The sequence below is a fragment of the Papaver somniferum genome, chromosome 11 (genome assembly GCF_003573695.1).
Source record: "Papaver somniferum cultivar HN1 chromosome 11, ASM357369v1, whole genome shotgun sequence".
NCBI lineage: Eukaryota > Viridiplantae > Streptophyta > Magnoliopsida > Ranunculales > Papaveraceae > Papaver > Papaver somniferum.
This window is the reverse complement of record NC_039368.1, coordinates 117,102,666-117,128,519: the sequence shown is the minus strand read 5'-3', so window position 1 is coordinate 117,128,519 and position 25,854 is coordinate 117,102,666. Positions and strand designations below refer to the sequence as shown.

The window sequence follows — 25,854 nt, the reverse complement described above, 5'->3', positions numbered from 1 at the left end:
CCAGATTCGAAAAAGAAGGAGTTTCCGTCGAGTTTAGGCAAAACGGAGTCTTGGAGAGATACATGGACTGTGTTGGTTTTATTTGAGGAAGTTATGTGTAAAAACAGGCAGGATATCTTCCTTGATATTTCACTATATCCTTAGAAGGGTTTGGAAGAATTCAGACTCTGTGATTGACGCGTAAAGAAGAAAGAAAATAGAAAACTCCGAAACTTGCTGTGGAGATAAACCCAGATTTTGAGGGAGATTTAATCGAGCTGTGGCCTATAAAAGAAGAGGGGATAAGTCACATAAGAGATACGAAACCTTAGGAGAAGTTTAGAACATCACAGAGCTCCAGAGATCGAGTTGTAGGAAAAATACAATATTCTGCTGCTGCTGCTAAAGAGGAAGAACGTGAAGAACATTGACGCACAAGTATCTGTTGCAGAACACTATCGCTATTCAACAGCAGAACCCATCTATCGTTTATCAACAATAATTGCATTAGGTCTTTAGCTACTGTTTCCTCTTTGTAACAGAGACTCTGCAACACCTTTACACTGTTGCGAATCGGCTGTGTTATCATTTTTTCACCTCCTTGTACACTTTTGAGCTATAAAAATATATTTTGAGAACATGGTTAATATGAGGAGCTAAACCCTATTGCTGAGGCGATAGAGGAAGCTACTTTTGCAACAAAAAGTGGTATATTCTTATTTATTTATTTATCCAATTATTTTTATGATTGTTTTGCCTTGAGTGAAAATTGTTTGAATGATTCTTATTAAGCAGTTGTTATTTATTTTGATAGAGCATGCTTGGACCTAGGTTTTTGATGTTCTACGCTTCGGATTTACACTTGTTATTTTCAGAATTTACTTGTTGCAATAGTTTAGAATCAAATTGAAAGAAAAAATTGCATGGATATAAATATTGGATTAAATCACTTTGAACTTGGAAAATAGTGGAATCTTTGCCTCAGTGTTCTTTTAATATTGATATCAACTTTGATTGAGTTTGCCATAATTTTTAGTGAGTTTTCTATTTTAATATTAGAATTTAAGTCTAATTAATATCCTTCGCAGGTCTGAGAATCGAACCACTTTTACCACTATCTACAAATCACATCATGTATACAATTTGCCCATTTTCTTCTGATTTGGGTGTCTCAAAGTTAGAAGAAAACTGTCTTATCATATTCTTCATCTCTCCTCAGTAACTTCTCTTAGATTTTAGGGCACGTTTCCCATTACTAGTAATAACTCCTTCTTGAATCATGGGACGGTTTCAGTTTCTTGCATGCTATAAATAGGGGAGAGGATGTTATTGAAATAAATTTTATTCCCTCTTCATTCTCTTGTCAGTTCATTCTCTGAAATTTTTCCTCTTTCTTCTCTTCTCTTTTGTTCTTTAGCCATTAAATCTTGCTGGTGCTGTTCAGAGTCATAAACATCTGAAGTCTTCAGTTGTTGCTGTTCATCAGGTGTTCGCGGATCGTCTTTGCTTCCATCGTAACGCTTCTGATCCAGGTATGGTATTCTTCTAGCTTTTATTCACTTTTGTTTGATCTTCTTTTTCTGCTACTGCACCTAGGTTTTGTGATGAAGAACAAATATACGAAAGTATATATACTTGCCCATGTTCTTTATCATGAAACCTAAGGGTACCCCGACGATCGCTTGAATCTAGTTTTTGATGGTCACGACTGAATTAGGGTTCTTGATTTTGTGGATTTTGGGGTTTCTAGATTTTACTGGGTTATTATTTCTGTGTTCTTGATGATATTTCTGGTGAACGACATAAATCTGCAAAACTTCATTTCATGAACTTCACTTTATTTTTTCGTCTTGTTCATAGATATGGCTGATCGTCATCGGATTCCATATCAGACTCCACCATCGAGCCCTTATAGATCTTATTTATCCAAAAGTCCTGATGTATCTCCGCCGAAGGGTGGTCCACCTAGGTCTCCCCAGCCAGATCCTCGAGTTCAGAAGCTTTCATCTGCGTTTGGTCCTCGAGTTTCATCTGCTAAGAGAGGGGATCCGCCGAGGAGTTCTCAGGGTTCCCGATATGATGTTAATCATCCTCCTGCATCTCAGCGTGCTGAACCAATGAATGTGTCGTCTCCTACTCTTCAACGTGCTGAGCCTCTAGATATACATCCTCTTTGTTATATTTCTCCTACCACGAATCCTTCTCAGAAGTCTACGGTCCCCCCACCTACTGCTCCAGTGAAGGGGAAATCCGCCAAAGGTGTTGCGTCGAAGGCTGATTCATCAAGAAATCCGCCAATCAAGAGGAAAGATTCGGATATGAGTCCCCCGAAGAGGCCATCGTCGGATAAAGTTGATGATTCTGACGCGGCCCCAGTTATACGAAGCATCTCGGTTGGTAGAAAGAAGGTTATTTTTAAACACATAGATCTCGAGGCTTTCAAGGTAAAGCATGAGCTCGAAGCTTTCGACGTTAAGTTTTATGCTCCTGATGAAGATCTCACTTATGAGTTGATTAAGAATTATAAGTACGATGACTTTCATTTGCTGACAAACGTGGGGGCCTTCGAGGCTGGCCTTATGTTGCCCATGTACAAGTTGGGTGACTCCTTTTATTACGACATCTTGGATCATCGTGAGGGCTCTACTCCACATACTCATTGTCGCTCGGTGGTACGCTGTCTGGGAATTACCTTCGGTCGCTTAAGGAGTGCTACCTTCGGAGTAAGGGGGAGACGATGATGACCTTCTACGTTCCTAACCCGGCTGAGAGAAATTGGTATACTCCTGAGAACTTCAATGCTTCCTTAGGTGACTATGTTAATAGTAGGAATCGTAAACCATGGAGCGTCGGTCTTCACATTATTCCTGCTTCCCAGGGTGAGGTTCGTCACTTGAGTGAGGTGAGTGGCTCGAAGCTTCGTTACGTCCCTGGTACTGAAGGAACTTCTCAGCGAAAACTTTTCCCTTCCCGAGAGCGGCTCAGGCGTGATCATGATTATGAGTGGCACGCCACCGTTATTGAGGTTGTCGGTCCTTGGGCTTATGGTTGGGTACCTGGTCAGCATGGATGGCGCCCTGTTGCTGGTAGTCATCCTCGTGATAGTGCCCCAGCTCGTTATGGTAACTTCTGCCCTTGGAAGTTAAATTTTGATGGTATGGAATTTGAGTATGCCTTCGATGCTGCCGATGTAGACGAAGAGGAAAGCTCCGATGCTACCCTTCCTCCGAAGGATGTTGCTAATGTCAAGGTATGACTCTTTGTAAGTTTATAATGTATATATTTTCCCCTTTTATTCTTAGTTTTATTTGGTCGTAGTACGGAGAAAATTGCCTTCTTGATAACACTGTACTATATCCTTAGATAACAAAGAAGAAAAAGATAGGTCCGGTTCAATCTTCCACCGCTGCTGTTGAGGAGACTGAAATTCCCGATGAGGTTACCATCCCAGTGAACGATGAGTTCGCTGAGGAGGAAGAGGAAGATACCGATGATGAAGAGCGTACAGGTAATTCTCCTCACAATTACGAGGAGGGTGAGAAAGAGATTGCCCCTAACGGTCAAGGAGATGCTGGCCGTGGAGCTAATGCAAAAGAGATTGCCCCTGGCGGACAAGGGGATATACCCGCTGACGAATATATATTCCCTCCTCCTCCGACTCAGAGGAACAAATATGTTGATCTTCAATCCACGATCCCCACTGGATTGGGTCCCGAATTCTCTTTTGGCAAGATCCACTCCTCTGGTGGGCGGGATGACCTTGGTGCTGCTATGGGGTTGGCTTCAGACTTCTTCCTGATCCCTCCAAATGATGAGCGGGACGTTCTTGGAGAGACTGGCGGAGAAAAATTAACTGAGATGGAAGAGAGTTCTGCAGGTGAAGATGCCGATGCCCAGGCTAAGAGGAATTCTGATGCTAGAAAGAACGATGTTGTTGATGAGGCTGCTGCTGAAGCGTCTTCGGAGGGTTTTGAGAGGGCCATGATGCAATATGGTTATGATGATACACTTGACTGGATGATGAAGAAGAATTTGATGTTCGTGTCAAACCCTGCTCCAGTGATCCCAATAGAGAAAAGTTCTGATGCTTTCACCCGTCAGAAGATGCAACTAACGTCCCATGATGAGGTTGCGGAGATCTGGGAGAAGGATTTGGGATCTACTTCAACTAGTCTTTTAGTCGATCCTCCGTCTTCTTTTGCTGATATGATGGCAATTGCCGATGGGTACCACTACGGTTTCCCTCAGCATCGGATTCTTGAGGTAAGGCGTTATAAATTCCCTATGAGCCAAGTGATCTAATGTTGTGGATTTTTTTACAGTTATAGCTTATCTTGATATTAATGAAGATGATGAGAAGCGAACATTGTAACCATACCTTGTACCATTTCTTCAAGGCGAAGGCCCTTAAGTTGGAGGCGAAGCTTCGTCACATAGAAGGTGAGTTGACCGCTGCTGAGGCGCTCATCGCTGCTAAGGACGAGGAGATATTGGAATTGAAGAAGCGGCTGAAGGGGAAAGAATGGCTTGGTGCTGAACAGGAGAAGCTTCGTAACAAGCTCGCACTGGTTCGTAGTGATTTGGAGAAGTCTCGTAATGACGTTTCGTCTTTCAAAGGTTTGTTTTCTCCTCTATTCTTTTCTTCGTTGCTCCCTTTCGTCTTCTTAGTATTCTGTCTGAGTCTCCCGGCCCTATCTTCAGCGGTCGATATTCGAGAATTAACCTGGCTTTGGAATGAGAAGACTCGTCAAGCTTCTCGAATTAGGGAACTAGTGGAGAAAATCAAAGATGAGGATGACAATTGGAATGCTCGGGAAGGTAAGCATAATGAATTTATGGCTCAGTATCGACAACGGCTGGAGAAGATGGTTGATATGCAGAATCGTTATAACTCTGATCGTCTTCAGTTTGATGGTGCTTTGTTGTGGAATCGTGAGAATCTACGTGAGGCTCGTGAGGGTATCTCTCGTTTAGAAACCAGGGTGGCGAGCTTGGAAGAGGAGATGCATCAAGCTCGTTCATCTCATGATCCTGAAGCTCGGGATTATATAGAGCGGCTCGTTCGGGAAAGGGATGATGCCAGAGCCGAGGCTCATGACCTTAGTAATGCTTTAGATGCTTCTCGGGCAGATGTCGCTCGTTTAGTGGACTCTGAGAAGGATCTTGAAATAAATATGTACATGCTTACTAAGGAGATAGAAGAGATGAGTAATGAAGTCAATCACCTTCGACATTTAGACTCCATGAAGCAGGTAGAGTTGGATGAGTGTCAGTTTGCCCTTACAAATCTTCGGTTGGATTATGAGAAAATTTCGGGCGAGTATGATTTTCTTGACGAAGCCCGGAAAGCTGTAGTTAATGAATATGAAATAGCTTCAGCTAGGGTCGAAGATATACACTTGTTCGGTCATGAATAGTCTTCGTAATTTAGATTTCTAACCCATTTGTGTTTTCTTTTTCAGATCTCGAGGGACAGCTTAACCTCGCAAATGAAAGGCTTGAAAAGGCTCAATCTTCCATAGCGTACCACGAGGGTCAAGCCAAGTATTTTGAAGGTCTAGCAGGATTTAGGGATGAAGCGGCGAAGGAATCAGCCAAGGAGGTGGCTCGACTGACATCTTTGTTGTCGCAATCTGAACTCAAAGCCACCGTTATTACTCATAAAGATCGTTGTCAGCTGGCCGAGGAGATTAACAAGACTTTGACTAAGATCGAACAGAACCTTCTGAAGGAACATGATATTGTTAAGAAGTATCCTCGTCGTCCTATACCTACGCCCTTGACTTACTCTTCAGGTCCTTCTTTGGGGGGAAGTGTTCCTTCATCTCAACCGAAGGATCCTGCTGATCGAGTCGAGTCTTCCAAGGGGAAGTATACTTTTATGTATGTTATATAAATTTGATCTTTGTTGATTACTTGGCTCCAGGCCATTTTTTGTTGTATCTTGATTTTCTTGTTGAATTCCTCGAACTTGTAATCAACTTTTATGGAATGGATCATCGTTTGTTGGGATATGTACAACTCTGCTTTTCCTGCATCATTAGTTTACTTGATTTTTAGGCAGTGAGTAAGTAAATATTGAAAATTAGGTAAATAATAAAAAGTGTTTGACGGCAGTAACGAAGGTATGCACCTTCGTTATTGACTTTGGACCTGTCACCCAGCTGGCTAACCCTTGGCCAGAGGATCACCGAACGGTGGGAGTTGATGCAGCGTTCCCGGATGTATGATGCGTTTATTAAAAATATTTACATGCACCCATTCCGCTGAACCGTTATATTATCGATCGTTTGGGTATCTCTTTCTGCTGCAAGCGTTCTCCATGGTCGGACACTTATAGACGCTAATAGGGGAGTCTCGAGAGATTGTACATGGTTACTTTCCCCAATAGAGTTATTTTGCAAAAAAATTTGTTCAATTGATAAGGTGAGGTCTGCTATTCCCCATCCATAGATAGAAACATGTCGAACGTGTACGCTGTCTTCTTCTTCTGATACTCTTCACGCAGATGCAGAACTGCGCTGCTTTATGGATAGTATGGCTTGAGATATTTAGCGTTCCATGGGTGACTGAGGACTTCTCCTTTCAGATTACGCAGGTAGTAAGATTCATTCCCGGCGATGTCGTGTATTATAAATGGTCCCCCCCATGTTGGTGCTAACTTTCCCCAGTTTTTCTCTCGCTGGTATTGTGGAATGGTTCTCAACACATATTGTCCTTCTACAAAGTTTCTAAGCTTAACCTTCTTGTTGTATTCTCTGGCTAGCCTCCGTTGGTAGTTCTTCATCCTTTGCAATGATGTCTCCCTCCTTTCTTCTAGATTTTCGAGCCTTTCTAGCATCATATCTGCCGTGAGATTATTCTCCCATGCTTCGGTCTTTGTGGTTGGCATCATAATTTCTGTCGGGATGACTGCTTAGGCTCCATAGGTGAGGAGGAACGGTGATTCACCCATGGCGGAACTTCGTGTTGTTCGGTATGCCCATAGTACGTTGTGTAATTGCTCGCACCATCGTCCTTTGTGTTCGTCCAATTGCTTCTTGAGGATAAGACCAAGGGTCTTATTTGTAGCTTCAGCCTGGCCGTTACTCTGTGGTAAATGGGGGTTGATTTGTTCTTACTAATCTTGAAAGTGTCAAAGAGCATGTCTATGTTTTCCCTTGTAATTTCTTTCCATTGTCAGAGACAATTTCTGCGGGAATGCCAAACCTGCAAATGATGTTCTGAAAGATGAATGTGAATAAGTCCACGTCTCGGATTCTAGCTAGGGATTTGGCCCCCACCCATTTGCTGAAGTAGTCTGTGGATACGATTAAGAATCGTCTTTTACCTGACCCTTCGATCAGGAGTCCAACGATGTCTATGCCCCATTTCGATAATGTCCAAGGACTATCTACAGAATCTAGCTTCGTCGCAGGAGCATGAATCTTCTTGGCAAACCGCTGGCATTCATCGCATATCCTGGACATCCTTGCGGCATCTTGTATCATCTGTGGCCAGTAGTACCCCTGCATTTTGCTTTATCCGCCAAAGATATCATTCCGTTGTGGTTACCTGCGTCCCCTCTATGGTTATCTTTCAAAATACGATGCCCTTCCTCTCTTGATAAACATCGTAGTAGTGGTCCGAGGAAGGATTTTTTGTACAGGACTCCATCACGAAGATCGTATATCTCTGCCTTTGATTGTATCTTTCTGGCTTGCTTCAGGTCTGCAGGTAGCGTACCTTCTTCAAGGTAGAGGTGAATCTCGGTTCTCCAGTATTCTTCGCTGCTAAAGTCCCCATCTTCTTTCGCCCTCGTCATGATATCATCTTCGATGAAATCTTCAGAAATATCCTCCCTTACGTTGCCGTCATCAATGTCCTCCCGTACATCGTCTTCACGATTCGTAGCGAAGGACTGTTGTGGGGTGATTGAAGGTTCATATACTCTTGTTACTTTTATGTCTTTAACGCTCTCATATTTCATCATGGATGATATGTATGCCAAGGCGTCAGCATGCCTGAGATATTTTCTACACAGGTGTCGGAACTTGATGCTTGATATCTGGGAGGCTAAGGTCTGAACCAAAGCCATGTATGCGGAGAGGGTGTCATCGTAGACGTTGTATTCTAGTTCTATTTGCCGAATGACCAACTGAGAATCACTTGTTAGGCGTACATCCGTTATCCCCATTTCTATTATTATTATCCGGAGGGAATGTACTATAGCTTCGTACTCTACGATGTTGTTGGTATGCCCCTTGAATTCCAATCTTATTGCATACACGTTCCTGTCTCCGGTGGGAGAGGTAATCACGATGCCTATGCCTGCGCCCTCTCTATTCCTCGACCCATCGATGAATATTTTCAATCTTCTTTGGCTTGAGGGTTCGAGTATATCGACTGGATCTTTCCCGTCCTCTCCTGCTTCTAGTATGTCTTTCACTTCTTTGTCGTTAACCAGAGGTAAGTCCGTCAAAAAATCCTCTAAGACTTGTGACTTTTGGGAAGTTTGGATCTCGTGGATAATGTTGAATTTATCCAGATGAGTGTTCCATTTTGCTATCCTTCCTAATTTCCCTGCGCTCTTGAGGAAAGCTTCCAACGGTGCTTTACATGGGACCCGAACATGATGAGTCAAGAAATAGGTTCTTAGCTTTTGGGTCGCCCATACTAATGCTAGTATGAGCTTCTCAATCTTCGTGTAATTTCTTTCCGCCGGGTTGAGAGTCTTGATGACGTAGTAGATTGACTGCTCAACCTTCGTGTTAGTTTTGACAAGGACCGCGTTGACCGCATCTTCGGTTGCTGCTATGTACATGGCCAATACCTCATCGGTATCGGACTTTTGGAGGATCGGGATCGTGTCAAGGTATTCTTTTATCTCCTGGAAGGATTCCTCGCATTCGGCGGTCCACTCGAATTTGCTTTTTTTTTTGAGAATGTTGAAGAAATGTTTGCATTTTTCTGATGACCTGGCGATGAATCTTCCCAGAACCGCTAGGGATCCGTTGAGCTTTTGGACTTCTTTCAGGTTCTTCGGGGATGACATTTCCACGATGGATTGGATCTTTGCGGGGTCCACTTTGATTCCCCTCTTCGTTACCAGATACCCGAGGAATATCCCTGAGGTGACGCCGAATGTGAATTTTTCTGGGTTTACCTTCATGTTGTGTTTCCTCATCGCTTCGAATATATCCCTAAAGTCTTCGTGGTGGTCCTTGCGCACCCTTCAACAGCTTCTACCAGCTGATCGATGCTTGGGAGGGGGTAACTATCCTTCGGACAAGCCTTATTGAGGTTGGTGAAGTCGATGCATATTCTTACTCCTCCATTCTTCTTCGGTACAATGACCATGTTCGAGATCCGTGTGGGGTATTTCACTTCCTTGATGAGACCTGCTTCTAACAGTTTGCGGAGCTCTTTCTCAATTGCCTGGTGATACTACGACACTAATTTTCGTACTTTCTGCCTGAAGGGGGGGGGGGGGGGGCGTGCCTGGATATATATGGAGTTCGTGCTGAATTATCTTCGGATCAATTCCTGTCATGTCTCCTAATTTCCACGCAAATATGTTTGTGTATTCCATGAGTAGCTTGATTAGAGCCACCTCTCTTTCTTTGTCCATTAAAGTCCATATTTCCGCTATTTGTCTACGACTTGTAATGTAAAGGGTTAAGATAAATTACCCAAATCCATTACTAAAAAGATCCTTGAAATTTAGTATAACTTAACCCCCATAGTTTCTGAGATGTTAATGTTGATTGAAAGGGTTGAAAGCAACAAGTTGCTGGAGATACAAAGGGAGTTTAAGTTTTGTAAGAAACTTGATAAAAATCTGATTGACTAATCAAGATAATAAGTGTTTAATTGATAATAATAAGATCTTCTTAAAACAAGAAGACATAACCTTTATACAGGCTTACGTGACTTGAATAGGTAAAGAAAACTAACTAAACCAGGAAAGCTAACTAAACTAGGAAATCAAAGACTTGAAAGACAAGTAATACTCTAATAAGAGTTTGAGAAACAAATTGTTAGGAAAATGTACTACATAAGTCCCCCCTTCTTGAGTAAAGCTCTCCCTAGAGTTAAGCAGAAAAAAAAAACTCATTCTCTCCATAAAACATGAAAATTTCTTGTACGTTGAAAATATTAGAAATATTACAATATGTTGGAAGATCAATGACACAAGCATTATCACTGATTTTCTTAAGTATCTTGAATGGTCCATATACTTTTTCATCTTTGTTTTGTTATAAATTCCAGTAGGAAAGCGTTCTTTTCTTAGATGAATCAACATTAGTTCTCCTTCTTTGAATGCCTTTATACGTCTATGTTGATTTGCATCTTCTTTGTACTTGTTGTTAGAATCTTCAAGCTTCGTTTTTACTTCTTGATGAATTTGTGAAGCTTTATCTAGCATATTATCTTCTTTTGCATTTGATTGCCGCAGTTTTGGAAGTACTACCAAATCTAAATATGGTTAGGAACCTTATAATACGTAATTTCAAAAGGTGTCTTACTTGTAGACCTATTAACTGAGGTGTTAAAAGCAAACTCCATATGTGGAAGGAGAGTGTCCCATTGTTTGTTTTTGCCTATAATAATCTTGGATCGAATCAGATTCCCTAAAGAACGATTTACAACCTCAGTTTGACCGTCAGTTTGGGGATGAGCAGTTGTGCTGTATCGCAACTTGGTTCCCAAACGCGTCCACAGTGATTTCCAAAAGTAACTCAAGAATTTAGTGTCTCGATCAGAAGTGATTGTCTTAGGAACTCCTTGTAAATGAACCACTTCCTTCAAAAATAGATGAGCAATATTTCAAGCATCTGTATTCTTCTTGCAAGCTATGAAATGATCCATTTTTGAATAACGATTTACTACAACCATAATAAAGTTATTACCTTTTGAAGTACGTGGTAAACCGAGTACAAAATCCATGCTAATATCAACCCAAGGAGCATCCGGAACTGGAAGAGGAGTGTGTTTTGGATAGTTCCCTTGGATTGTTGACAAACCATACCATTTTATACTTATTTATGAACATCTCGCTTTAGGGAAGGCCAAAAATAACGTTCTTCAACCAAAGTTATGGTTTTATCACGGCCAAAATGCCCACTAATTCCACTGCCATGTAATTCTTGAATCAAGTGAAGTCGTAAATAACATTGTGGTATACATAATTTATTCTCTTTGAAAAGAAAACCATCCCGAATGAGGTAATTATCTATACTGCCTATAAAAGAACCACACTTTTCGAAAAGTGACTGAAAATCCTTATCTTCACTATATATATCCTTCAAGAAATAAAAAGATAAACTATCATGTTTAAGAGTATAAAGAAGATGAGCTCGTCTACTCAAAGCGTCAACAACTTGATTGAGTTTACCACTCTTATGTCGAAAAGAAGATGTATACTGATTGATAGTACATAACCATCTATCATGCATTATGTTAACTTTTGCTGAAGTTTTCACAAACTTAAGAGCTTGATTATCAGTATTCACTATGAACTCACTATGAATAAGATAAGGATGCTATTGTTTCAGTGCTTGAACAAGTGCTATCAACTCTAATTAATATGTAGACCACTTCTTTCTGGTATATGAATTATTCTCACTATAATAGGAAACTGGATGATCTTCTTGAGACAACACAGCTCCTATACCAACAATATAAACATCACAATGAATTTCAAATGGTTTTTCAAAATTTGGCATAACAAGAACAGGTGCACTACAAACTTTTCTTTAAGAAGATTAAAGTTCTTATCAGCTTCTTCTGTCAATTCGAAATTGTTACGTTTCAAACAATTTGTAAGTCCAGCAGCAATGGTACTGAAATTCTTCACAAATCTCCTATAAAAATAAGCTAATCCATGAAAATCGCGTACTTCACGAATATAAGTAGGAGTAGGTCAATCAACAATTGCCTTAATTTTGGAATCATCCACAGAAATGCCAGTACTTGAAACTACAAGGAATGTAACTTTGTTGGTAAGGAATGTGCACTTCTTATTATTCACATATAGAACATTCTCTTGTAATGCTTTAAACACTTGAGATAAATTTTCAAGATGTTCTTCCTCATTAGGTTTGTAGATTAAGATATCATCAAAGTATACGGAGACAAATTTTCCCAGAAAAGGTTGCAAAACTTGGTTCATGAGACGCATAAACGTACTAAGAGAATTAGATGAACCAAACGGCATTACGAGCCACTCATATAAACCTTCACGAGTTTTAAATACAGTCTTCCATTCATATCCTATGCAGATACGTATTTAATAATATCCACTTTGTAGATCAAGTTTAATAAACACTTTAGCACCAGAAAGCATATCTATCATGTCATCTAGTCGAGGTACGGGAAATCTATATGGTATTGTTACTCTATTCAAAGCTCTACAATCTATACACATACGATGTCCACCATCTTTCTTGTCTACTAAAAAGGCTGGGCTAGCACAAGGACTTTTACTTAGTCTAATCAATCCTTTTTGTAGAAGGTCATAAACTTGTCCTTGTGATATTTCATGCTCTTTTGGACTTAATCTATAGTGATCCTGATTATGAAGAGAAGTTCCAGGTATAAAGTCTATTTGATGTTGTAAATCCCTTAATGAAGGTAAAATATTAGGTAATTCAGCAGATAATAAGTTTTGTACCTTGCCAGGAATCTCCACCATAAGTTTAGTAGCTTCATGAGAACTCAGATAATGAGTTTATTGTAAAGATCTAGCAATAGTAGCAACTAAAGTAGTTGTCTGCTCCTCTGAGTGCACTCTTACTAAAGTATATGATCGAAAAGTCCATAACACCTTTGTGAAACCATCATGAACGAAAGTGTATGTATTTTCATAGTAGTTATGAACAACACAAATGTTATACTGCCATGGTCTTTCCAAAAGTAGATTTGCTGCATTCATATTAATTACGTCATAAAGAGCATGATCTTCATATCCAGGGAATGAAAACTTTACCAAGCACTGGTGAGTTATCTTTTGATTAGAAGAGTTTTTTATCCATCCCACAGAATATGGATTTGGATGAAGTGTAACTGGTAATCCCAGTTTCTCGACTAACTTTGCAGCTACATAATTCTTTGTACCTCGACTGTCAATGATTATGCTACAATATTTTCTTTTAATAGCATACTGAGATTTGAAAATGCTATGTCTTTGTGAAAGACATGGTTCAGTAATCAATATTAGACGTATTACACCAAGAAAATATGCATCATAAGATTCATGCGCATGTTCATAATTTTGATCATCATCCTAAAATACATCTTCTTCTTTTGTTTTCTCTTGAGTTTCATTAATATATGCACGAAACTTGCGACAATCACTAGAAGTATGACCATTTTGGTTGCACTTATTACACCTTTCTCCTCTAAATTTGGAATAAGGATTAGGAGGCTTGGATATAGGAGGAAACTATTGCTGATATTTATTACCTCTAGCATATTTGTTTTTCCTATATATTTCACTGAGATATGTTTTTATGCTATTAGCTATTCCGTTGATTCTTCTCCAAACAGGAACCACCGATTTACAAATCTCATTAACCACAGAATTTAGTGAGCGGTCTGGAGTAATATCTCTATGTTTGGTAGCTTGAGGTGGTTTAGCAGGTGTGAAAAGACGAGGGTACCCAAATATACCTCAATCTAAAACTTTTCCTACCTATAAGTCCTTTGTCCGAAAGTGATTGTCTATGGACTGAGTCGAGACAATGCAACTAATCGGTTCACACTTCGTGTGATCGTCTATGGATACGAGATCGACACAATACAACAACAAAGTATGTTAACTTGATAAAAAGGTTCGGACTTAACAAAACACAATAGGATTAACTTATCAAGTAAATAGGAATTAACGTTTGTGTGATTTACTTTAATTATAATAAAACAATTATAATACGGAAAATAAAAGTAAATGACACAGCAAGATTTTGTTAACGAGGAAACCGCAAATGTAGAAAAACCCCGGGACCTTGTCCAGAATTGAATACTCCCAGGATTAAGCCGTGATGAGCACGCAAGTGTGACACATTTTCACCCATAACTACATTCGCTATGACTAATTTAATCACTAATAATCTTGTTTTAAGTCTTTTCAAGGAAATAAGCTCTTTTGGAAAAATAGCTCGAAAAAGTGTTAAAGGCAACCAGAGGAACTGATAAAGGCACCCATCATTTCAGATACGAGCACCCAACAAATGGATAGAGGCACCCTCTTCTTCTTCATTTGAAACAGATTCACATAATTTATGGGAGATCTCAAAGATTTAAGGAAAAGATATCTTATTGCCTATTATACAGGAAGTTTTCATATCTTGAAGTTAAAAGAGATAATATATTGATGAGTTTGTTTTTATTGAAAAGGAGAAAGAAAATTTGTGGTTTTATTTATAAATAAAAAAAGATAATATCTCCAGGATTTTATTCTAGCAAATAGAGGAAGATGTGTGATAAATGGAGAAAGAAATTATTCCTGGGATATCTTTCATTAAAGAGAAGATCTGGTGGAGTTATGGAAGAATATTTTGAAAAGATGTTTGAGTAATGGGTTGTTGTGTATAAATAAGGTGCTAATAGGACCAAACAGGTATCCGGAGAGGGGGGAGTTTTGGAAGAGAAAAATAGTTGCGTTTAATTTTTCTCCTTTTCTCTTCTTTGTAAACACCATTTGAGCAATAAAAATAAATTTTGAGTGTGTTTTCATCATGAGAAGCTAAACCCCATCACTGGGACGATGAAGAAAGCCGAATTTCATACATGGTAAAAAATTTACTCTCTATATGACTTTTGCACTTATTTTAAATTGATTTATGATTTGAATTAATTAGTTATTATTTTATTCGATGGGTCATGCTTGCTTAAATGTTTGATGTCCCATGCTTACGATTTATAACTAATGTTTTGAGAATCTACCTTGGCAAAAATAAGAGTCAGTATATTTTATTTATTGAGCGATAATTGTTGATAATGAATAATTGAGCCTTATGATATGAATTCGGTGGAATCCTAGTCCCAGTAGGTCTCTTTTATTATTTTCGTTAAACCTTTAAATTTAGTCTTCACAAATCTTAGAGTTCGAATCTTATATTACTACAACAACAATCAAAAATCTTACCATTTTGGCGCCGCCGACGCGGATTTATTTTTAGATTAATTTTTATTTATTTTGTAGAGTATTTTTATTTCATTTTAGATTATTTTTTTTCCTTTTATGCGTTTCTTTTCGTATTTGTTTTCAGGGACTTTTTGAGGATGACGACTTCTTCTGAGAAGACGTCACCTAAGATGACGCTGGCGGAATATAAGCTTAGAAAGTCAAATTATCAGGAAACCTCATCTGATATGACGCTTGTTGAATATAAGCGTAGGCAATGGTATGGAGTTTCTGCTCCACAAGAGGTAAGTGAAGAATCACCTTTAACAATATATGAGAAGTATTACAAACACACACCGCCTAGTTTGGGTTAAAGATTGAGAGTTATTGAATGTCAAAGATTATATGCTGATGAGGATGAATCTTGTAGCGACTCTCTGTTCCAAACAGAACATATAGATGACTCTGTGGATGATTGTGTGGATGATTGTGTGGATGATTCCATAGATGAACCCATCCCACAAGATAATTCACCCAACTTAGAGGTTGTTTCTAGATCCCTAGACTTCCAAAAGTTTCCAAATTTAGGGTTAGAATTGCGTGCTTCTAAAGTGTTGTTGGATTACTTTGCATCTAAGTACCCAGAGGACTTGCCTATTCCTGATATCGTGCATGAACCAATTGATATTTCCCCAGTCCCAATAGTATCCCCATATTTTGTTCTATACTCACTTCCATGTGAAGTAAAAATTAGGTTTGGGGGTAATCCTCTATTTCAGACAGTTTCGATGTCACCATATTTTCATAGCATAATTGTGAAGCTGTCGTTTGTTAATCTTTGGGGATCCATTTCTGTACATTCCAGTAGGTATATTTATTTTATTTTTATTTTAGTTTACTTTTTGCATTTCCCATCTTAATATTTGCGTTGGATGACTCAATTACATTGAGGACAATGTAATTTTTAAGTGTGGGGGAGAGGTTAACTTTTTACTTTATTTTTTCAGGAAATTCCTTGCAAATCATGACCAGCTGTGTAGTGGGTCTCTTTATCTTTATCTTATTATATGACCAGCTGTTTAGCGGGTCTAAAATATATATATATATATTATGATTGTTAGGGTTATGACCATCTATGAAGCGGGTCTTTTTCTTTTTTCTTGCGTGTTATGACCAGCTATTTAGCGGGTTATGATTGTTACGGTTATGACCAGCTGTGTAGCGGGTCTTTTTCTTTTTTTCTTGCATGTTATGATCAGCTGTTTAGGGGGTCTAAAAAAATAAAAAAATTGATATGACCAGCTGTGTAGCGGGTCTCTTTCTCTCTATCTTATTATATGACCAGCTGTATAGCGGGTCAATTTTCTGTTTTGCTCGAGGACTAGCAAAATGTAAGTGTGGGGGAATTTGATGAGCACGCAGGTGTGACGCATTTTCACCCATAACTCCATTCACTATGACTAATTCAATCACTAATAATCTTGTTTTAAGTCTTTTCAAGGAAATAAGCTCTTTTGGAAAAATAACTCGAAAAAGTGTTAAAGGCAACCGGAGGAATTGATAAAGACACCCATCATTTCAGATACGGGTACCCGACAAATGGATAGAGGCACCCTCTTCTTCTTCATTTGAAACAGATTCACATAATTTATCGGAGACCTCAAAGATTCAAGGAAAAGATATCTTCTTGCCTATTATACAGGAAGTTTTCATATCTTGAAGTTAAAAGAGATAATATATTGATGAGTTTGTTTTTATTGAAAAGGAGAAAGAAAATCTGTGGTTTTATTTATAAATAAAAAAAGATAATATCTCCAGGATTTTATTCTAGCAAATAGAGGAAGATGTGTGATAAATGGAGAAAGAAATTATTCCTGAGATATCTTTCATTAAAGAGAAGATCTGGTGGAGTTATGAAAGAATATTTTGAAAAATTGTTTGAGTAATGGGTTGTTGTGTATAATTAGGGTGCTAATAGGACCAAACAGGTATCCGGAGAGGGGGGAGTTTTGGAAGAGAAAAATAGTTGCGTTTAATTTTTCTCATTTTCTCTTCTTTGTAAACACCATTTGAGCAATAAAAATAAATTTTGAGTGTGTTTTCATCATGAGAAGCTAAACCCCATCACTGAGACGACGGAGGAAGCCGAATTTCATATATGGTAAAATTATTTTACTCTCTATATGACTTTTGCACTTATTTTAAATTGATTTATGATTTGAATTAATTAGTTATTATTTTATTCAATGGTACATGCTTGCTTAAATGTTTGATGTCTCATGCTTACGATTTATAACTAATGTTTTGAGAATCTACCTTGGCAAAAATAAGAGTTAGTATATTTTATTTATTGAGTGATAATTGTTGAGAATGAATAATTGAGCCTTATGATATGAATTCGGTGGAATCCTAGTCCCAGTAGCTCTCTTTTATTATTTTTGTTAAACCTTTAAATTTAATCTTCACAAGTCTTAGAGTTCGAATCTTATATTACTACAAAAACAATCAAAAATCTTACCAAGCCGCTACACAAAATTAAACCAACTTCGTATAGTTGAGACCAGGCAACTAAACCTATAGTTCACCTAGTTCCGTATGTATTCCCACGCCTCCAACTTATAAATAAGTCGCGTACTTGGAACAATTCCTTTGGTTCGTATTCCTTTGGTTCGTATTCCAAACATTAAAGGAACAACAAATCTGGTTGGTATCAACTCTCTTCAACCAAGTGATATGAGTCGGACAAAGTCTCTTCTGTTTATCTTAACATAAAGTCCTTCTTCAGGTCCTTAGATCTATCTTATGTTCAATTACCAAAGTAACCGTTAAGATTTTGCAATCAACACTATTAATCACAAAGAATTGTGTTGATGCCGATCTACTCAATTAATCAATCCAATTCTATCACAAGGATAAAACCGATTATTAATTGGATCCTCTTTTTATCGAAACAAGTATTGTGTAAGACTATGAACCCATAAATCAGAAATCTTCAATATCTTTTTCGTCTTCAAATCTTTCTTAGATCTTCAATAAACACCTGCACAAAATTGCTTGAATCTCTTGTGATCAATCACGCACAGAACGGAGTCTGTTAACAATGGATCATCACAAGATCGTCTTTAAAACTACAAACAGTCTAAAGATCTCTGCCGAAACTCTGAACTAGTTTGAGTGAATCTTATATCATAAGAGAAGATTCTCAAGCATAAACAAACTAGGTGCAATCAAAGTTCAACCACCGTTAGTCAATAAAATCAATGAAAACAAAAGATAAACCACAATTATCTAGTTTCCCACCAATAGTACTAATAGAGCTTCTCAATCCCAAAGAAGAAGGTTACTCTCCTCTCCAAATAGGTTGCTTCACCAGTAGCAGCACAAAAAGAGGTAGTTTGTTGTTACGAAGGATTAGTTTGCTAGAAATGCAAACTTCAAGTATTTATATACTAGGAAGTTTGGACACCAAGGAATTTCCAAAACCGAAAATATTCTCAAGATATTCATTAAAGCACAAAAATTCGGTTTCCATAATTCCTGGAAATGCTCTGTCCAAAAATAATGACCGAAAACTCTCAGAAAATATTTAAATAGTAAATGCACATTACTAATTCTTATTTTCCTAAAAATGAAATTAATAACCTTAATTAAAAGATTCTTAACTTATTTGTGTTTCGGTCCTGGGATTCTCTTCCCTTAGCTATTAAGGAATAACTTTGAACAATTAAATAATAAACATTCACAGCACGTGTTCAAAGTATGTCGAAATCCTAACTTTGTAAGTTCTCTTTTATACTTACAACTTTGAAACCGATTTGCCACACTTTCAAACAAGTTTAGAATTGGTTCATCTGACTTTCAAGAGCTATGCGATTGATCAAATAACATTCAATTACAAATCATGGGTGTAACGGTTCTACCAAAAAAAGTTTCGGTTCTACCTCCATGTTAGCACTGTGCATAGTCACACTATCTTTCCAAAATTCGGTTGACTAGGTACTAGGATCGGTTCCCCACATATATATGGTATTTAACTTGAATTTGTTGCACATGTCCACAGGATCGGTTCCCCTTTGCCTAAAAACGTGTTGTACATGTCCATAGGATCGATTCACCTTTCTGCTATAAAACCGCTGCATCCTATACAAGGATCGGTTCCCCTTTGTGATGTACTGCACCTCTTACTAGGATCGGTTCCCTTTTTCCCAGTTTTGATCAGACATAAAATCACAAACCCGATCATACCATCTCAGGTGATTACTGAAGATCGGTTTCACTAATAAAAGTCATACCAATACATAAGTCAGGCCTTTGTGAATAGTTTTACCAAGAACACAACAAGTCATGAGCGGTTCTACTAATCACACATATTGGTTTTTTATAAGATAAGCAATGAATAACAAAACCAATACCACCTTGCGATTTACTTTTTGATTCACAAACCAAGTTCATGAATTTACTTCCTTAGAACACATGTAAACATTGTTCCCTAGGATGAAATCCTCACCTCATACCCATACACAATCACAATAGCATTTAAATGATTAAGGCGATGTCTTATCTACAAAGTTTAATGGTTAAGCAATAAATCTCGTATTGTATTCCTTAATACTATGTCTATCTAGAGTTCAAATATGCTTCGCAGTTTTGTTTTCAATATGAACGATTTGAAAGATACGTCAGGAAATGAAACAATTCAAGTCAAATGTCACTAAACTCAAGCGGAAGGATGATTGTTATCATTGTAGCTCCTTGCTTCTTCACATCTTTAAGTCTTCGCAATACTTGTAATATCTCATATCCTAATACTTTCAAGCTAATCTATACGAAGTTGACTCTAGTACATAATCAAGCGACTCTTAACATGAGTTTTGATTCACTAAAATGTGACAACCAAACTTGACATACCAACGCTTGGTGAGTTCAACCGAGCTATGCTCTAACAAGGTGGAACATCAATTAATGATGATTTTTTTTGTAGGGAGAGGTGTTTGGTTGTATGAAAAGTTTGTCACTGGTGTTTGTTGACTGGGTCGACTATAACTCCTTTCTTGAGCATAATAAGAACTATCTTGGCCGCCATAATAATGATTATATTGTTTTGGAATCATGTTATAGCGTTGATAACGATTTTGACGTGGTTATGCCTGGCTAGAAGTACTAAGCACACGTCTCTCAATCTTAATAGCTTGTTGAATAGCCTCAACCATCGTATTGAGTCATTCCTTGTTGTATAAGACGATTTAATACTTCTATAAAACATAAAACTAAGTGTTCTTCAGACTCATTCAGTTGATTACGTGCAATTAAACTATAAAATTCAGCCACATACTCCTCAACAAGCCTAGATCCTTGTCGATAATTTTGAAGTTTGACAAATAGTTGTTGTCTAAAGTCTCTAGGTAAAAACTTATCTTTAATTAAGCTTATCATCCCAAGTACATATAGGCGGCTTACCATATTTAAGTTGATCTTCACTGAATTTTTCCCATCAAGCTGCAACTCCACCTTTAAGTTTATAAGCCACCAATTTCACCTTAGAAGAATTAGGTACCTCCATGAATTTTAAAAACGCCTCTACTTCATAGAACCAATCCATCAGCTCTTGAATCCGTAGACCACCATGGAAATTAGGAATATGTGCTTTCAACTTGTATTCTGGTAGAGTCCCATAAGGATTCAAACCAGATTTCAATCTTCTATCTTCAGTCCATCTTTTCTCTTGTTCTTCTTCTACCTTATCATTTTCATCACGATCAAGATTCAAAACTACTAGTTTTTTGCTTGGATTGTCTAGGAAACTCTCAAAATGTTTCTTTTGTTTAAGTTCACGTAGAATCTCCTCAGGAGCATCAGTATTGCAAAGAAAAGAATTTTTCTTAAAGTTTTTTTGTTTCATATTCTTTATTCTTTTTTTTTTTCTCCTTCTAACTCGGGCATGGTTTCATCTTTAAAACCAATGTGTTTCCATAATTTGAGTATGAACTCTTCATGTATTCCAAGCTTTGTCCCGGGAGTAATTTTACTTATTTCAAACTATGTTTTAAGCTCTGTCATGATAATAGCTTTAAGTTTGGTTGTGATATTATTTTCAAGCTCAACAAGATCAGCTTTTGTAAGAGGTTGACCTGCCATTGAATTCTCTGGAAAATAAAAACTAAGGTTGTTGAGAAAGTTTTTTTTTTAGGGTTTGAGTTGCGGAAGCGATTTATGGATCGGTTTATAGATAAGAATCTAAAAACGTTGGATGTGGTACCAATTAATGTAGATTTACACGGTTGAAAGCAACAAGTTGCCGGAGATACGAATGGATTTTAAGTTCAAAGAATATCGGTAATTCTTAGCCCATAAAAATTTCACTTATTTTTGAATATATGCAGGTTATTGTGATGTTGAAACTTGGTATGAAGAATGAGTTAAAAGATTGTTATGTAATCTTATATCTTTATCTTTTAATTCATGTATTCTTCATATGTATTAGAGTTTTGTCACTAAAACTGACAAAGGGGAGACTGTCAGAGCATTGCTCGGTTGAACCCGCCAAGCATTGGTATGTCAAAGTTGGTTGTCATATTTTAGTATCAAAAATCAAAATTCGCTTGATTAGATTACTAGAGTCAACTTCGTTAGATTAGACTAGGAAGTCTAAAAATGTTGAGACATACAAGTATTACTTTGAAGACCTGAAGATTCTGAAAACGTATCGAGATCAACAAACACATCATACTTTTACTTGAATTTAGTAATACAAGACTTGACTTGTTTTCATTTCTATATCATTACTTTCAAGTCGTTTAGATTGAAAAAATAACATGCGAAGTTATATACATGAAACTCTAATATTAGAGACTTGATCATCTTATTATGATCAAAATGTCAAGGAAGAATATACATGTTTTTTTATAACTTGGTATATTGAATTACGAAGTACAACATTTATCTTTTGAATTTCGTAACTGCGACATAGACATAATCTTGTAACTTGTTATTAGATTGTGTAATGAACTTAGGATTGATTTCATGCCTATGTTTGATTACATGAGTTTAAGGATGTAGACTTACGAACTTGTTCCTAGTTGAAATAAATCAAATGGATTGGTGGTCCGGTTTTTATTGAAGATCTAAGGCAGGACGGACATATATTGGGAGTCATGGTAGAAGCAATCCTTACTTATATTAAGAACCATGGTAGAACCGATCCTTACCTATATGGGGAACTAAGGTAGAACCGATCCCTACCTACATTGCGAACTAAGGTAGAACTAATCCCCATAAGCAAAATCGATTTATACTGTCACATATACTTTAGGGTTTGTGTGATTTTGGAAAATGGGTTTGCAAAATAGGAAAGTTCAAGATGCCAAAATATTAAGCAATTTGAACATGTGCACAAATCTTATATTTTATTATTCAAAAATATTCCCAGATACTCAAGGTGACATCCCAAACCAAAACGTTTGAGAATTTTTTTATTAAAATTTCTAATATATACGTTTTATTTTTCTATCAAGCAAAACATATCTCTGGAAGATATATTAATTATCTTATATGCTAGATAATTTGAGTTGTAATCCAAAAGGGATTTCGGTATGACAGTGGTCGGAATTAGACAAAACTGAATTTAGGTGCTTATTGCATATCTTGAGAATATTTTTCAGTTATGGAAATTCCTTGGTGTCCAAGGTACCCTGGTCTATAAATAGTGAAGTTTGTTCTTCTTACAAACTTATTCTGAGGCAGACACTTCATTTTGTAGTCACTGTTGTATCCGACTAATAATATTACTTGTAATAATATCTTGAATAAGAGAGTAACCTAAGTAGACGAAATCTCTTACGTCTGCCAGTTTAAAGACTTCTTTTGTAACACCCCGTGTTTTTAGCACGGCGCATGCGCAAAGATGCGTCATGGCAAGCTCCGTTTGCGTGTTAAGAAAATATGGCGCCAAGTAAGGCTTATTGTGAAGATATATTGGCCAAGGGCAAATATCACACCAAGAGAGTACAAGTTGTAAGCTGTATTGGCCAAGAGCCAATCTCGCACCAAAGGTGCTTCAGTCCAGTTGGGTGGCTGGCCTAGAAAAAATTAGCATCAGAGTGGCGCATCAGTGAAGTTATGGACTGCAAGCCCAGGCGCGTGAGGAGAAATTCTCCGGTCTGTCACAGTTCGTATCAGATCAAGTTACGAGATAACTCTAGGGACTGTGCGGGAATGGCTTGTCAGCAAGTATTTTCCTTAATGGAAAACTTTAAGTTGGAGAGTAGGCCAACTTTTGCACGGAAAGAGTTTGTAACTGCTATCTTAGTTACTTTGCAAATCAGTTGAGCTTGTCTAAGTACTGTGAGTTTGCCTGGCCTAAGTGGCACCCCACTTACGAGTGGATATCCGGAAGACCGTTCGGAACGGTAGGCAGACAATAGGACTGATCATCCCCACATGTTGGAAACTGGCCAACAGTGTGCATTGTCAGGCCGGATAGCATCTCACTCACGAGTGACAACCTGGATGACCGTCAGGGACGGTGGACAACTAGATTTTGTTCCATATAGTACTGCACTAAAAGCTTGTCATTTCGATGACATTTTCAACTTTGTGAACTTTAGGGACTCATGGGTGGTGGTATGGGACGCCACCTAGGATATCTTGTTGAGATATCCTTTTAGCAACTGGCCAATTGAGATTCTTGGTAAAGTTGTAGACTTTTTTTGGATTCCTGAGTATGTGGTATGGAACGTTTGCTCAGAAGGTCCTAATTGATTTTCCATGAAAAACTGAAGTAACCTTGCGAGTTTTCTGAGCACATGGTATGTGACCTTTGCTTAGGAATCCAAATCGAAGAGCTTGTCCTCAATAGTTTTTGTTTTGAATTTCGGGAACAAAATTATTTAAAAGGGTGGATATTGTAACACCCCGTGTTTTTAGCATGGCGCATGCACAAAGATGCGTCATGGAAAGCTCTGTTGCGTGTTAAGTCAATATGGCACCAAGTAAGGCGCATTGTGAAGATATATTGGCCAAAGGCCAATATCACACCAAGAGGGTACAAGTTGTAAGATGTATTGGCCAAGAGCCAATGTCGCACCAAAGTTGCTTCAGGCCAGTTGGGTGGCTATCCTAGAACAAAGTTGAATCAGAGTGGCGCATCGGTGAAGTTATGGACTGCGCACCAGGCGGGCCAGGCGAAATTCCCCGGTCTGTCACATCTTTGGGATCAAGAAGCGTCTCCGTTGGTGGGAAATTAGAATCTGCATTGTTATATTAGTTTTCGGTTATTGATTTGATTGATTAATGGTTGTTAAACCATGATTGCTCCTAGTTTGATTGTTCTTGAGAGCCTTCTCTTCTAACATAAAGTCTTTCATACTAGATCAAGGGATTAACTGTAATTCAGATCTGTCTTTAGATATGATGTTGACTAGTGATCATCCATTGTTAACAAATTCTGTTTTTGCGTGTGATCGATCATAAGTTGGAATCAAGTTTGGTTGTGCAGGTATAAAAGAAGACATTGAAAATTTGAAGACAAGAAGACTTTTTATTGGTTTCGTATGTTTGTGCTTTAACTTCGTGCACAAACTTGATTGGCTGGGATCGACTATATCTTGTTTATCTTTGATAGACAATGATGGATAATCGTATTAGATCGACAAGCTATCATTTTGTGGTATTCTTCAGTATCCGAGTTTGATAGTTTGCATACCTAAATCTGGTTATTTCGGTAATCTAAATCTTGGTAGATCTTTCCCAACAAAGGAGTACATTAGATTAAACGAAAGATCCTTTGCTGAACTCAAAAAAAAAATCTCTGATTTACTTCTTGATATTGGAAGAGTACCGAACAAATTACTCTTTTATTGTTTAGGAATACGATCCAAAGGAGTTGAGTGCTTGAATTCTTCATAGTGTCTGAAGTAATTTAACATAGTTGACTCTGTCTTAAGATTCACACGCATTAGCCAGATTGGTTGTAGGCGCAGGGATCCTGAGGAAACTAGGTAACTAGGGGTAGTTTACTTTGTCTCAACTATATGAAGTTGGTAATGTTCTTTGTATAGTTGCTTAATTCTGAGAGTATTCAAAATTGGACTAGGCCCCGAGTTTTTTTTTGCATTTGCGGTTTCCTCGTTAACAAATCTTGTTGTGTATTTACTTTTACTTTCCGCAATTATAATTATTATTTTACTTATAATTAAAAGTAAATATTTTATACATTAATCCAACACTTGGTTTGATCCCTATGGTTGCGTTCACTTTCGAACAAATACTACATATTAAGTGTATATCTTGTGGTTTGGTATCTTCTTGATAGTCTTTATTTATATTAGATCATATAAGGCATCAGACTTATAAGTTGATATCGAAAAAATCATGATGTACTTAGTATTTTCGTTATTTCAGATTTGTTTGGAAATCGAGTAGCAATAAAACTTACATATTCTGACTTCTATATATATTTCAGCCATGAACCTCGAGTATTTCCTCGTTTATATATGAAAATAACGGTCCGCGAGTTATAACCGCAAAGGTGTTCTATCCATACACAAAAACTCCAACAAAACAAATTGTTCACAAAAACCCCATTTAATATAAACTGTCTATATTACCCTTCTAGTTTAAATCACCCCAACAAAAACAAAAACCAACCTCACTTTAATTCTTATTATATTGTCACCCCCAACAAGTAACAAACCACCACCAACAAGCAACACCACCAAACACCACCACTGTCACCGCCACCTTCCACCACCGCCACCGACCGCCACCACCGC

The 25,854-nt window shown here is 37.8% G+C and overlaps 1 protein-coding gene across 1 annotated transcript; it reads right to left on the bottom strand.

Annotated features, from left to right (window-relative positions):
* Positions 1–7,465: 7,465 nt before the first annotated feature.
* LOC113324984 lies at positions 7,466–8,782 on the bottom strand. Its single transcript, XM_026573237.1, has one exon. It carries the CDS (start codon positions 8,780–8,782, stop codon positions 7,466–7,468), a length of 1,317 nt encoding a protein of 438 aa, XP_026429022.1.
* Positions 8,783–25,854: the final 17,072 nt, after the last annotated feature.

Bases quoted from the DNA above. Each gene is read 5' to 3' on its own strand.
- LOC113324984 (XM_026573237.1), bottom strand. From the start codon at position 8,782: ATGTACATAGCAGCAACCGAAGATGCGGTCAACGCGGTCCTTGTCAAA.